The sequence below is a fragment of the Capsaspora owczarzaki genome, assembly GCF_000151315.2.
Source record: "Capsaspora owczarzaki ATCC 30864 unplaced genomic scaffold supercont2.4, whole genome shotgun sequence".
NCBI lineage: Eukaryota > Filasterea > Ministeriida > Capsasporidae > Capsaspora > Capsaspora owczarzaki.
The window spans coordinates 48,909-63,082 of record NW_011887295.1 but is presented as its reverse complement, the minus strand read 5'-3'; the positions used below and the strand labels follow the sequence as shown (position 1 = coordinate 63,082).

At 54.0% G+C, this 14,174-nt stretch overlaps 4 protein-coding genes across 4 annotated transcripts; 1 reads left to right on the top strand and 3 right to left on the bottom strand.

Moving 5' to 3' along the window:
• Positions 1–37: 37 nt before the first annotated feature.
• Positions 38–3,951, top strand: CAOG_02817 (hypothetical protein; the record flags this gene model as incomplete). The annotated part of the gene is made up of 6 exons (XM_004348580.2): positions 38–295; positions 413–565; positions 725–763; positions 927–2,338; positions 2,437–3,676; positions 3,781–3,951. The coding sequence occupies 6 exons, from the start codon at positions 38–40 to the stop codon at positions 3,949–3,951; spliced, it is 3,273 nt and encodes a 1,090-aa protein (XP_004348630.2).
• Positions 3,952–4,130: 179 nt separating this feature from the next.
• CAOG_02816 (hypothetical protein) lies at positions 4,131–8,139 on the bottom strand (the record flags this gene model as incomplete). Its single annotated transcript, XM_004348579.1, has 10 exons — positions 4,131–4,501; positions 4,597–4,754; positions 4,883–4,937; positions 5,021–5,110; positions 5,232–6,188; positions 6,304–6,675; positions 6,804–6,928; positions 7,040–7,181; positions 7,285–7,341; positions 8,109–8,139. The coding sequence occupies 10 exons, from the start codon at positions 8,137–8,139 to the stop codon at positions 4,131–4,133; spliced, it is 2,358 nt and encodes a 785-aa protein (XP_004348629.1).
• A 279-nt stretch (positions 8,140–8,418) lies between these two features.
• On the bottom strand, positions 8,419–10,775 carry CAOG_02815 (hypothetical protein). Its single transcript, XM_004348578.2, has 4 exons — positions 10,626–10,775; positions 9,352–10,487; positions 9,074–9,225; positions 8,419–8,977 (listed from the first exon to the last, which is right to left on the bottom strand). The coding sequence occupies exons 1-4, from the start codon at positions 10,760–10,762 to the stop codon at positions 8,483–8,485; spliced, it is 1,920 nt and encodes a 639-aa protein (XP_004348628.2). The 5' UTR covers positions 10,763–10,775; the 3' UTR covers positions 8,419–8,482.
• Positions 10,776–11,764: 989 nt separating this feature from the next.
• On the bottom strand, positions 11,765–13,292 carry CAOG_02814 (hypothetical protein; the record flags this gene model as incomplete). The annotated part of the gene is made up of 2 exons (XM_004348577.2): positions 11,765–13,074; positions 13,229–13,292. The coding sequence occupies 2 exons, from the start codon at positions 13,290–13,292 to the stop codon at positions 11,792–11,794; spliced, it is 1,347 nt and encodes a 448-aa protein (XP_004348627.1). The 3' UTR covers positions 11,765–11,791.
• Positions 13,293–14,174: the final 882 nt, after the last annotated feature.

The following is a 14,174-nucleotide window of genomic DNA, read 5'->3' as shown; positions in this document are numbered from 1 at the left end:
TCCGCAAGTATCATCTTTACTTTGATTCACAGCTCCCATGTCTTCTCGAAATGGATCGAATGGAGAGGGCTCCAGCTCGAGGACCTCTCGCCATCTTCGACATTCTCATCAGCCTCAGCAACAGCAACAGCAACAGCAACAACACCAACAGCAGCACCAAAATCAACAGCAGCACCAAAATCAACATCAGCAACAGCAACCTTCAAGAGAGCATCGAAAGCAACTGCTCCCTCGACCCATGCACATGCCCAAGTTCATCCCTATGGCGATTTCCAAAATGCGGCCCTTTGCAGAGGTACTGTCGTGGTGTTGGCGTGAGCTGCTTGCCTCTTTTTTGTTTTTTTGTATTCTTTCTTTTTGGTATTTGCTTCAACCATGTTTGCTCATCAATCTCTGCGCTGTGCGTTCCCAGTACGTGTCATACAACAAAGGGCTGGACATTATCAGAGTGCAGCTCTCTGCTGCCAACGACGCTGGTGTCGGGTACAGCCAGGCCGTCTATGACGAGACGATGCTTATTCCGAATTCCTTGCCTCCGTCTCAACTCCCAGTGTGCATCGCTCAGGTGGGTGTCTCGTAATGTTGACGTTTTCCTCGCGTGACATCTTTTTTGATTTGTATTGATTTTTGGGCAATTCGAATGGAACTCAAGGCGGGAGACCGGATTTGCTTCAAGTTCACTCTGAGATGTCCCGTGACAACGACGGGTCTCATGCTGGTGCAGGCCGATTCGAAAAGCCAAGCTCGCACCTTCTATCGAAAGGTAACGCCCCGATTTGTCGCTTGGTCATCCTCTCAATCACAATTCAACAGCAGCACAACCGACGCAAGCTAACTCGTTATTTTGTTGTTGTGCTTTTGCTTTTCCATTCCCGCTTGTCGTGCCCCTTCCTCTTCCTCTAAATGATCATGCAAAATGCCGACAGGGCTTGACCGACCCAACTGTGCATGGCATGCCATTGGGCGACATGACTGGCAGCTCCGAACCTACCAATGCGCAACTCTTCTTTCGATGCCCTGACGTGGTTCGTGCAAGCGGCCACAAGACGATGCGGCCCCACTTGGAGGTTTACATCCACGAGGAGTATTTCAGGCCAAGCACCTCAAAGACACTGCCAACTCAATCGTCGGTAGAACTGCCTCCACGAAAACAAAAGCATGGCACGTTTCCCACGTCCCACTCGGCGTCGTGCGCGGAAGACTTGCTCTCGTTGAGCCATTCGCTTGGCAATTTCAGTCAAACCACAGAAACATCTTCGCCAACAAGCAACCGACACCCTTCCCTCTTGCCAATGTTCTTCAAACGGCGGGGCCCTCACTCGCACAATTCCGCTTCTCCGGCTGCAGGAGCAGCATCGGTGCCCGCTGAAGGGCACGATTCCGGCACGCACCACCGCGCTCATTCAAGCCCGCGTGATTCCCTCTCGAGATTGTCGCTCGGCTCATCCAATGCCGACGGTAGCACGGTTGCCGCCGACCAACTATCATCGTCCGACGATGAGCACGACGCCAATGACGATGAGCACGCCACCAGACACGACGTCGTGCACTCGAGTCCAGAGGGCTCAGAGACATCGAGCACACTGGGCAACAACCATCCCGACGACGAAAACTATGTGATGGAGCTCGAAGTCGGCGAAGACGGCACGCTTGTTCCGCTGTTTGTGCTGCAAAAGGAGGTCGTCCTTCCTGCGCGTTTATTCAAACAGTATGAAAAGGAAGGCGCCATGCTCTCGACCAACAAGACGTACTTGCTTGGTGCCGATGGTGTCGTCTATGCCAAGCTCAGATTGGTTCTGGCGATACGCAAACCTGGCTCTGATCCAACGGCGTACCCCACCGAAGCACTCCGTCAAGCATTGCCCGTGCAATCCTCTGCTGTTCAAGGTTTCAACCTCGACTCGCCATTTGCCGACCGAAAGCCTTCGATGACGCACACGACTGGAAGGCGCTACTCAACCGTGTCTACGATTGCAGAGCTTGCCTCACACCATCGACTTGCTCACCCCGATGGCCAACGCCTTGTTGTTGTGGATCGCGATCAGTGGCGACGATCTCTGATACAGCAGCTTCGCTTGCGCGACACAACTCAGCACGACTTTTTTGTAACCATTGTTGCATCCCAGCAGCGCTTGCTCGAACGAGCCCTGCGGCAGCGCGTGCGTTCGCGCCTTGAAACCTATTCTAAAATGTACTATCATACCAAAGTGGCGCCGAGTACGTTCGATTCGTTGGTATGGAGCTCTGATGAAGAGGACGATCGGAATGAGAATCCGAAACCGTCCGCTGCAGCTGCTGCAACCCAACCAGTCCCCGCTTCAGCGGAAGCAATGGAGCCGTTAGAGCCACCCCTTCAGGACGGCAACAAATCTTTGGCTCCCAACAACCCAACAACAACAACAACATCAACAACAACAACAACAACAACGGCTCCAGCGCAGTTCCTGACAACGCCAGCAACGCACCTGCTCAGCCCCACCATCACACAGCTGATCCCTCTGCCATCGATATGCGACGTGCCGTGATGAAGTTTATCAACATGGCCCTGTTGACAACCAAGCAGCACGCTCCAATGTTCACTCCCGCGCACGACGGCGAGCGCCTGGCTTACCGCGAGTTTTTGCCGCGTGGAGTCGACCTCGTTCAAACGCCCCCGCCGTACGTCATGCTGTTGGTGGTAGGCGCCGGTGCGAGCAGCTTCCATCGCCTGTATGCCGGCGAAATCTTGGCGCGAACCCACAAGTGTGTTGTGACCATGTACGATTGCCGCGGACATGGTCGATCTGGAGGCATCCGCGGCGACGCACCTTCCGCCATCTGCATGCTCAAAGACTTGCGCACCATGGTCCGTCTGATCGGATGGACCTATCCGAAATCGAACATTGTCTTGTATGGTCAGGGCATGGGCGCAAATTTGATTCTAAACTACGGCGGCTGGAAACGGCGTGCTCCTGTTCAAGGCTACTGTTTAGTGACTCCATATCTTGCCGACTGTCTGAGGCCACGATTCGTGACCATTCCGACTGAAGAGGGGGGATCTCAGGGCGCGGCACCAGACGGCGCTGTTTCCCCACACAGTGTTGCAAATGCTGCCGGAACAACACCGCAGCACCAGCAACAGCAACAGCAACAGCATCAACAACTGCATCATCAACAACAACAACAACATCAACAACAACAACAACAACAACAACAACAACCGCAAGAGCAAGAAGACCAACTGCAGGAGGCAGACCACTCTGGCCTGCAGTTTTCGCATCACGTGAAAGCAGGCTTGACTCCTGCACTACGGCGCACCTTCCAAAATCGAATCAAATCAGTCTTGCCAACCTCAGCGTGGTTGGGGTTTGCCGTGGCAATGGACAAGTTTTTCGGGGGCCGAACTGGCCATGACGTGATGCTGGACTTTCAGCAATTCCACAGTCACCTGCGGACGTTAATTCACTTGCCCGAGATCGTGGAGGACCTGTATGTCGAAGGTCATGATCTAGGCCCAGAGCCGGCGTTCCCCAAATACCTGACTCGAAACGCCCTCTTGTACATGGCCGTGCCCAGTGCGGCCAAAGCGTTCGCGAAACTCGATCGTCCGATTCTTGTCATTCTCGGCGCCGATGATGAAATCTTGGATCCTGCACTGGTTTCCGCGGCCATGTTCCGCAACGGCACGAACGGAAAGGTATGGTGTCAAATTTGTTTTGTTGCTCTGCTTTCCGACGTTTTGACTGGTTGTGTGTCTCATTTGTCTTGGCGTGCAATTTGTGTGAACGCTGTTGCTGTCAGTCACTTGAGGTTGTTCCTCGCGAAGGTCACATGTCCGTTTGGCTCAGTGCGGATGAGCATCTCATGTCGTGGTGTCGGGAAACGTTTTCCACTCCAGAGCGGCTCATGTTTGTCGAAGTTCGCGATGTGGATGGTGATGGAAGCGATGGAGATGACGACGAAGCACAGTAACCGGCTCTGGTTTTGTTTTTCGCATCATTCACTCGAATAGTGTTCTTTCGGAATTGATTTTTTTTATTTCATTTCAAAAAACAAGTTGTTTGGTCACATGGAAAACCCACAGTGCATGGTTGTTGTCAGGAACGAAATCAAAGAACAACACAACAAAGCCGTCGGTGGTTACGGCATTGTTAGATCTCACCGTGCGGCGGATGCACAATTCCAGAAGAAGGGGCCGAACCAGGTGCATGGCGGGCAAGATCGAGTCGCAATTCAGAAAGTTGCGTTTCAATCGACCCAAGCCGAATCCACAGCAGGAGCAGAATGAGCAAGATGAGCAGCAGCAAGCCGGCGATGCCAGCCGTCACTGTCGAGATGGCTTGCGGTGCCGACGCTCGCGCGGTAGGTGAGGCCGGAGCTGCCGTGGACGGGGTAGCGGCCGCAGGCGAGGCGGCTGGGCGTGCGGCTCCAGCCGCGGACTTGGGGAGCGAGTTTCGGATGTGCTCAACAAACGCTTTGAACGTGAGCTTGACTCCTTCGACGGTACTCTTCTTGATCATGCCTGTAAGAGACACAGGAGTGACCGCGGTTAGAAGCTATAACGCGCGACAAGCAAAAAGCGACAAGCAAAGCATCACATGAAGTAGTTTTGCACACCTTTCACGAGCGAGCTCTTGACAAACTTGACCTCGAAGGTGACAGTGAGCTTGCACGATCGAGGAGACTCGCTTGTCATGCAGTATCTTAACAGCGTGAGGAAGGTTGTACCCTGCGGCACCTCTGGAGTCGAGGTCGTGACCTCCACGACTTTGATTCTGTGGTCCAAAAAAAGCGAAAAAAAAAAAAAAAAAAAAACAAGAACAAAAATGAACGACAGCCAAAAGATGAGTTTCCCCGCAAGAGGATCAAACAGACTAGTAGCTGTTGAATGTTGTTTGCTTACGCTTTTTCATTCTTGGCTTCAACCTGGGTTTCGATGCACTTGGCCGTTTTCGGAGCTAGCGAGGATGGAGGGCAGTCAGCTCCTCAGAGTAGATACCGACAAGAATTTGTTTTTTGCAACCAACAAAAGACTACATACCCATCGGCTGGGGAGGAAGGGGCTTGATGTACACAATCTTGCGGGTCTGTTGCCCATTCTCGCCTGGAGCCCACTTTTCGATCGAGACGTCTAGCAAATAACCAGAATCAACAGAAAAATTCAGGCATCAAACAAAAACCTTGCATCATGCATGCATTGTAGTCGCGCCCAAAAAGGAAAAAAAAAGCAAACGACGGAAAAGCAGACTCACTCTCATAATTTTCGCGCTGGTACAAGGAGGGCAAAAAGTTGGACTCGTCCGAAAACAGCAAAGTGTACAGTCGAGTAACGGGGATCTGGAAGGTCTCGTCGACAAGCGGCAGCTCGTAATGGGAGGCGCAACCGCACGACACTGGTCCCGGAGGAAGATCCGCCGCCTGGGCATCGTCCGCCTCCCCGGCACCTGCGGAGGCGCTGAGGCTGGACGGCGGGGCTTCGAGGGCCAGGGGTGACGGCAGCGCGACCGAATTAAAGCGCACCGTGGTTGGTGACAGGGGCGCGAGCGGCGCGTTGACACCGGCCAAGATTGGCTGCAAAACCAACTGCAAGCGCAGCTCGCCGCTTGCAATGGACAAGGCTGAGCGCTTTTCAAGCGTTTGCCATTTTGGCTCGGGTACTTGCGAAACGGTGCTGGAGGAGCTGGAGGTGGATGCATCCGCTGCCAGAGATGCCAATGACACTTGCGAGGTCGCCATGATCGATGTCGCGGGAGCTCCCGCTGCTGCCGCCGCTGGATCCGGCCCCAGAGCTGCGTCTGCTGGAGCTCCCTCGGCACTCATGCTTCCGCTCGATCTCGCCTTGGAGCTCACGCGTGCCACGGTGGTGAGCGGAATGCGCAGGCAGCCGAGCGTCCTGTCGCGGATGAGATCGCTGAAAAACTTGTGACACACAAAAATCTTGAGCACCTGTGCCGATGGATCGGTCACGGCCAACGTAAACTCCTCGTTCCACTTGGGCTCAGCAGAGTCCTTGACGACAGCCGTGCGCTCTTTGACGGAGCCAACCTTCACCTTGACGTACGAATCAATCGCCTTCATTTCGAGGTGCTTTTTGAGACCGCGGGCCTCAATCACACGAACCTGCAGCATGAACTTGGGCGGCATGTTGACTGTTGTCAAATCGTCGTCTTCGTCGCTGGAGTCTCCATTTTCCGGCTTGGCCTTGTTGCCTAGAGTTGAAAGCAAGCGTGAAGGAGGGTCGGGGCAAGTTTGAGCGAGCGTCAGGGTCAGGAAAAGGTTGTAAACAGCAAGCAACACTTTTGAAAAAAAAAAACAAGGTTTTACCTGAGACTGAGCCTCGCGAAGTGCTCTTAGAAATGAGCGACGAAAGTTCGCTGGCGGATGAAGATCCAGAAAGGTGTGGGGAGCGCGGAGGTTGAGCCAGCAGCGGGACGGCCGGGGTGACGGGTGCCGAGGCGGCGGGCGTTGTCTTTGGAGCGACAGTCTTCGGGCTGAGGTCCAAGAGAGGCACACTCGCGGCGGAGACCAACGGGAGGTTTTGAGAACTCTCTGAATGGAAGAGGGAGCTCGAATCCGCACCAGAGCTTTGGGCGCGGTCGTCTTCGTAAATGGACAGGCGAAGATGAATGTCGCCTCGCACAGAAGACTTGGCCGTGCGCTTTTGAACCGCATGCCATTCGTCCCAAGGTACAAAGGCTGATCGGCACAAGAAAACAAAAAGGGCGGGGGTGGAGTTTGAGCAAAAGTTGCGTCAACAAGAGCAGCTCGGAACAAACGCCAAAGGCCCACTCAACAACTCAAACATCCCGCGTGCAAATGGTTACAATGTGAAGTTTCGCGAGGGATTTTCTCTAGAGGAATCATCAGCTGTCCCAGAAAGTCGTCCTTGACACCAAAGTCCTTGTCCCAGATGGTCAATTTGAGCTCTTTCGAGCGCTCGTCCAGCGGGCTGAAACGCATCACGACCAGCACATGGCAACGGTGCAACACGGTGAGAACGTGTGTCCGTACCACAACAGACACACAAACCAGCAACTCAAATCGAAAAAAACCCACATACATGAGAAACTCTTCATGCCAGGCCGGATTGAGCGACTTCCACACGACGACCGTCTTGTATCGGTAGGCGCCGTGTTCGAGCACGGCGTACGGGTCGGACGTACCACCGACATCCTTGCCCATGAGATTTCGCGCCTCCACGACTGCACAAGTTTTCAGCAAAATAGAGTCATAGAATGGTGAGATGAATGAGAATTTTTTTTTTGTTCGTTTGGTTTCTTTTGGTTGTATTTTCTTTGTTATTACCTTGGACTCGAATGAACGAGTGGACCGAGTCTGGCACTGGTGGATTGTCAATGCTCACTGGGATGAAGAAATTTGAGCCAAGCAGAATGACAAGAACGAACGAACAATTGAATTGCAAAAATCAGTGCAGAATGACCCCCAGCGCGTCTCAGTCTTGAAGGGGTCATCAATGCTCAATCCATGCTCAACAATCAATGCTCAATCCATGCTCAATCACTGCGACAGAGTAAGAAACGCGTGGGGGTTTTTTGGGTTGAAGTGCGGGGAGAAAAATCGAAAAATGCGAACCAAAGCCGATATTTTTGTTGTTTTTCGCATCCTACTGTCAATCTCGCTCTCTGACTCACTCGCTCTCTGACTCGCTCTCTGACTCAGTCGCACTCTCTCTCGCTCTGGCTCACTCTCGCTCTGACGGTTCAGCTTGTGATCAGTCGAGTGACAGCCCATCGAAGGGTAGAGTGAGAACGACAAAAAGCCGAAAAAGCGCTCCCCCTTCAAGATTCAACCGCTTTTACGGCGGTCTACGGGAGAGCCTCCTTCCTCTGACTTCCCCCCCTCCGCCTCAGTGTCGTTTGCATTAAGAACTTGTATCGCATGCGTTGCTGCTGTTGTTGTTGTGGACACTGCGTTGGCTGGACGAGCGACCGCACATAAACAAAAATCATTCTGCTGGATTTCGTTCCCGCCGCGACGCGTTCAAGCGCTCAGGAGGACTCGCTGTGCTGGCGTGCTTGTATGGACGTCGAATGGGAGTCGAGTGGGAGTCAAACGAGCACAGGCGAACGAGTGAGAGTGGAACAGCAGCAGCGCGTTGTTGTTGTTACCCCGCGGCGATGCAGACGCGTCCGAATCCATGGTGAATTGACAATAGAAAGGGGGAAAAAGGAAAAAAAAAAAAAAAAAAAAGTGAAGAATTGGATTCGGAAACAAGAACAAAGACCAACCAAGCGTTTAGAGAGGAATCGCAACTAGAAACAAGACTCACACGATCAGACAGTAAGAAATTGGAAAAGCAACTGGGAGATGATCGCAACCACAAAAAAAGAAAAGAAAAGGGGGGGGGGGAAAGACCACCCTCCCAGTGAAACCGGAAAACAAGATCACTCAACAACCAAAGAACTGGACGGCCAAAACAAAAAGGAAAAGGCTCTGTACTACAACATACACCTTCACACAAAAATGCCAACGCACATAAAATTCACTTGCGGCCTGCACCAAGCCATTTGGGACGGCCATCGGCACCGCGCCCGGAACCAGAAGCAGCACTCGAAGCCGACCGCTGAGACAGTGCTGACGAAGAGGCCGACGACGATGCGCTGCTGCTTTGCGCAGAGCCGCCGGCGCGCTGTCGTGAGACGGCGCCGTAGAGGTCGGCCCAGGCCTGGACTTGGGATTGCAACTCTGGTCGGAGATAGCCCTGTCCTGCTTCCCGATCGGTGCTGTCCTTGAGGGAAAAGTACACGACAGCCGTGGGTGACAGGTTGGCGTCAAAGAGACTCTCGAACATGGCCGTCGACAAGTCTCGTCGAGGCGGTGTTACGTGCAGCGTGAACGGGAATGGCTCGCCCTTGGCAGGAACCAGGTGACTGGGCAAATGCTGGGCTACAAAGGTGAACAAGTCATAGACCGTTTCTTTACTTCGGAAGACGGCCTGGAGCTGCACTCTGTCGGGAAAGTGCACTCGAATGGTGGTCTGCACCAACAAAACAAAAGAGAAATCGTTCCGAGGTGAGAACCTCAAACTCAAACTGCCAACCAACAAAGGGATGAACTGCAAAGCAGCACGTACTTCCGAGTACTTTGCCGCCAAATCCTCTCGAACAATTTCACGCATCGCGGAAGTCATGAGCGGTGCTTCTTCGTTCTGCTGCTTGCGCACATCCTTCAACAAGCCCTGGATGTCTTCCAGGGTGATGTCAAAGAAGGAGTCGGGCAGGTCGTCTATCAGGTCGTGACAAGCAAGAGAACAGATCGCATCAAAACATGAGCACAAAATTCCAAAGTCCAAACTCAAAAGTCCCTCCCCTCCTCCTCCTCCACCTCCTCCTTCTACTGCTCCAGTCTCACCTTGCGCCAGTTGCTCGGGCGTGGCACCACCATCAAAGCGATACAGAATGGACTGGCGAGGACCAGTCGGCGCAAAGGAAACGCTGTGGGCTTGTTGTTGCGCTTCAGCAATCACCTGCGGATTGCTCTTGGCATTGACAAACAGGGTTTTGCCTTTCGTGGCTTCTGGGAATTTAAAGTCGGCAAACTCTGGATTGGCAAACGTTGGTGCTCGCGCGTTGGTGTCCATCGGCTGTGGCGAATGGCTCGGCGCCGGGGTCACGGCTCCGGTTGGTTGTTCAGACGGCACCGCGGCACCGGCACGCTGAGCAACCTCGATCGCTTGGGCCGCGAATGCTGCAGCTTGTTGTGCGTGGGCAGCGGCCTGGTGCGCCTGGGCCTGTGCTTCGGCTGCTTGTCGCTCGGCTTCCGCAGTTTGCCGTGCAATCTCGGCTTGTCGTGCTCGCTCCCGCTCTCGCTCGGCAATCTCGGCGCGTTGCTGCTCCTGTCTTGCAAGAAGGGATGCCTGTGCGTCGCGTAGGCTCTGTCGGCGAGTTTCGGTGAGACTGGCCGCCTGTGATTGCGCGTCTTCGAGCGTGAGCGTCGAGGGTCGGAAGCTGACGTGGAAGGCGGCACTGCCCTTGAGCAGGCCCATGCTGCGGAGCGTAGTGTCGCACAACAACTGGAGCGATCCGTACTCTTGGCCGAGGTACACGAGGCACGGAAGCAGAAAGCTTCGCGAAACCGGGTCGACGCTGGCAGTGAGCGACCGCTCGCCGGGCTGCGTGCTTGCCCTCAGCTCTTCGAATTGGCCCAGCAGTTCCCACAACGACGTGTCTGGCGCAGTGGCTGTGAGCGTCAGCCTGACAGACGAGGGCAGGCGCAGCGCAACGGGCAGGCGAATCCGCTCTTCCGCGCTCAACGCCAGTGAGGACGCCGACGCCGACGACGCCGCCGACGACGAGGATGCCAATGACGAAGACGACGATGAGGATGAGGATGCCAATGGCGATGAGGCGGGTGCTCCAGACCCAGCCCCAGTCGCAGTCACTGCCGACGACGATGACGGCTCTCGAATGACGAGTTCCAGAGTCGCGTTGTTGAGCAATCCAGACAGACGAAACGGCATCGACAGGTCGACGTCCGCCTTGCCCTTCCTAGCACACGGCGGAAACGCGTCAAATCAAACCATCATCACGGCGAGCGAGTCGAGTGAGTGAGTCGAGTGAGTCGAGTGATGAGGTGCCAGTCAGTGTTCGCTCATAAGCCCAAAAACCCTTCGCACGTCATCGCACCTGAGAGAGCAGCGAGAGGGATCGACGCCCTGCTTGGCACACGCTTCCTCGAGCACTTGCATCAGACGCGTGGTCGGCGTCACTTTGACACCGAGGCGACGCGCGTTCGGGAGCAGAATCACCAGCGAGCTGGACATTGAGAGCGCAAACAAAAAATGAAAGACTGAGCTGCTATGCTTCTGAGTCAGTCAGATGTACCCACAGACAAGGGATTCAAGTGCGCGCTTGTGGTTGTGGACTTGGATGCAGTGCCCATCAAAAAGAAGGATGCGGATGCAGTGATACAAGCCTTCAAGACCGTTTTGCTCGAAAGATTGTTCGCATCCTGAAAGAGCTTCAAGTCGATGCGGGTACAGAGTTTAAGGGAAGAGTGGCAAAGTCGTTTGACAACAGTGGTGTTCATGTCAAGGTTGGCAAGCCAGATAGACATCGGCATCAAGCAGTGGGTGATAACAGGACTTGGCAGATTGGAGGAGAGATTTTCAAACGCCAAAGTCGCTCGTGAGCTCGAGAGTGGCGAGTCGAATACGCAGTGGGTGGATGAGCTCCCTGAAATCATTGCAGAGATGAACAAAAAGGCAAAGGTTGAGGAAACCAAATCCTTTGTTAAACTTGCCTCCCTTCAGTAGATGCACTCCTGACCAAGTCTTGTATGTTGCTCGAGGAAGGAGACAAGGTGCGTGTGTGGCCTTGGATGCACCTGTGGACAGCAAAAGGAAAGAAGTCCAATGAAACTTTCCGAACCCACGACATGAGATGGGAAAACAAGGTGAGAACAATTGAAAAGGAGATTCTTTGAGCCAGACCACCACCCAATGTATGCTATTCGAGGCATCCCCAAACGGCGTACATAAAGAGTCAGTTGCAAGTCGTAGATGAAGAGTAATACACAATTTTTCTTTTCTTCCAGAAAGAAGTTCATCGCCATTGGTGGTTTTGTCTGTCGGAGTGGCCGTTGGGTATCAAAGCAAAGAAGGTGACACAGGCACTCATGCACTCACACACAACCATGCACAGCAAGTCGCTCAACGAGCATCGAGAATGCCGTTAAGCTTTACAATTGGCTTTATTCTCAGAGCGACGTCTTCAAGAGACAGTACAGATGCTGAGAACGCATCGCAACAAACGAAAGCGAGATTGGCAGAGGGTGAACGCTTGAAGATGGCTCAAGAAGCCAGAAACAAGGGACGGCCCAACGGTCTCGTGCAGTTCAGCAGGGTAGACACAGAGCGCTGAACGTGGCGCGAGTGAAGGGTGTAGGTGTCGTTGGGATGGTAAGCGAGAATGTTGATGTTGGTGGCGAGGAGTTTCTTGGTGAGGTCTTTCCCCAGAGCGCAGTGCACGATGTCAATGTGCAGAGCGCCGTGAGTGAGATCGCAAAGTGTCTTGTGCACATCAGAAGTTGCGTTGTACAGTGCCAAATCGTCAATCAGGCGCTGGAGGGAGTCTGCCGTATCCACGCGAAACTCTTCAAAGATCTGATTCACTTGTTGTCCTCTGCCGAGCTGTTTCGTGACCCGATTGAGCAGAACAAAACGCCCGCCAGCAATCTCAGCAACCGCGCGTTTTGCCGAATCCTCATTGACGCCACGATGTAGCAGAAAATCGACAGCTTGTTCGTCGGTGATATCACTCACTTCGACAATGCGAGCACGAGTCATTGCTGACGATGCCTTGAGCTCAGGCAGATTCGAACCATCGCAGGTGACGAGAACAACATTGAGCAGCTGCTCGTCAGCAGCCGCCTTGGCAAAATTTTGAATCACATGCAACAGTGCGGGACCCTGCTGGGCGATCTGGTCCACGGCGTCGATGACGAGCGTGGCAACGTGACCATGCTTGGCCTTGAACTGTGCGGCGACGTCCCGAAGACCGAGCTCGAGTATCGCCCAGCTCTTGAAAGGTTCTTCTGCCGATGCTATTTGATGCATCTCAATACCACGGTCTTTGAAGTAGCCTGCTGTGAAGGTGAATTGGTTGAACTCGAACGCGAGAGACCCCGCCAGTAGACCCGGCATCGAGACTAACACCTCGCTTTTGACGATGTGGTAGACAATACCAGTGCTGTTGGCTCGGATGGCGTCGTGGACGGCGCTGGTCTTGCCGCAGCCTACTTCGCCAACGACGACCGTGTACGTCTCCAGCGGCGCGGGGCGCAGCACCTTTTGAAGCATCGCAACAGCATCTGGACGACTGACGTGGTATTTCTCGAAACGTGGGATCACGGAGCCGGCCTCGAAGCGTGCGAGCATGCGAGCTTGAACGATTTCGGGCGAGTGGGTCTTGGCGATCGTGTTCTTGTTGTCCAGCACGTGCCGAGCAAAGAAAGCCGCCACAACCAAAATAATAAATGTGGTGGAGACCGCCTTGGCGACCGCGCCGCCGATGAGACCGAACACACGCCGAAAAGTTGGCTGTTGCTGAGCCAGGGCTGCTAAAAGAGCTCCAGCTGCAGCCGCAGCCGAGATTGCGGGATCAAACAAGAAAAACAAAACAAAAAAAAAAAAAAAAAAAAAAAAAACTGCGCAGCACTAAGCCCGACCCCCCCCCCTCCCCCGACAGACAGACAGACGGACAGACAGACAGAATAAAAGCTCCCACACCAACTTCGAAAGGCAATAACTCGCTGAGTGGCGACCGGTCCACCTCGGCCAAAAGACGATACATGTAGAGAGGGCCTCCCTAAAAAGACTCAGTCCAAAAACCATTGCGCCCCCACCCTAAAAAGACTCAAACCCGATTATCTCGGCTTGTATTCCTCCCACCCCGCCGCCGTCTTCGAATATCAATGAACACTCATTCCAGCTACAAGGAAGACATGGTCAGACGGGCGCAGGAGCAACTTGAGGTCGGCCTCGCCCAGATTGCGACCGCGTCTCCCTTCCGCCAGAGGCTCCTGACGAAGGCCACCGCCCTCAAACTATACTATTTTGACCCGTTCCTATCCACTACGGATGTCGGCGGAGCTCCGGGAGCCTCCGCCGAGCGAATCTGGACGACCCGCCACATCGCCCATGCGCTGGGTCGATCGCAGTCCATGATCGCCCGCTGCATCAAGGCCCACGCCAACCTCGCTCCTGACATTCCTGGAATGACCTTAGATGAGTTGGCTGACGTTCTGCGCGAGGATCCCATCCAGGGACAAGGCTACGTGTTCACCGTCCCCGAGGAGCAAGAGCTCGTCGAGTTTGTCAAGCGGTGCTGCTTAGGAGCTGTCTCTCTGAGCAAAACGGAATTCACTCGATATGTGCTTGCAGCCTCGAAGGTGCCGAGGCCGGACGGCGTGGAAAGACGTCAATTTGAGCACGACAAAGTTTCCGACAAGTGGGTCAATGATTTTGTCGCCCGTCACAGCTCACAGATTGGCTGGCGCAGTAGCAGCGTGTTGGAAACACTTCGAGTGGCTGCTTTGAGTGAAAAGAAGCTCGGCAGTTTGTTCGCGCTACTGGCGGAGTACAGCAATCTTTACCCGACTCTTTTCGCTACGCCGGCCAATATTTTCAACATGGACGAGTCGGATTGCTCTGTGGGTCGTAAAAAGAAGCGTGC

Coding starts and splice junctions, on each gene's coding strand:
- CAOG_02815 (XM_004348578.2), bottom strand. CDS start 10,762: ATGTCCAGCTCGCTGGTGATTCTGCTCCCGAACGCGCGTCGCCTCGGT. Junction 10,488..10,625: donor CCCTCTCGCTGCTCTCTCAG/GTGCGATGACGT, acceptor GCCGTGTGCTAG/GAAGGGCAAGGCGGACGTCG. Junction 9,226..9,351: donor GCCCGAGCAACTGGCGCAAG/GTGAGACTGGAG, acceptor ACGACCTGATAG/ACGACCTGCCCGACTCCTTC.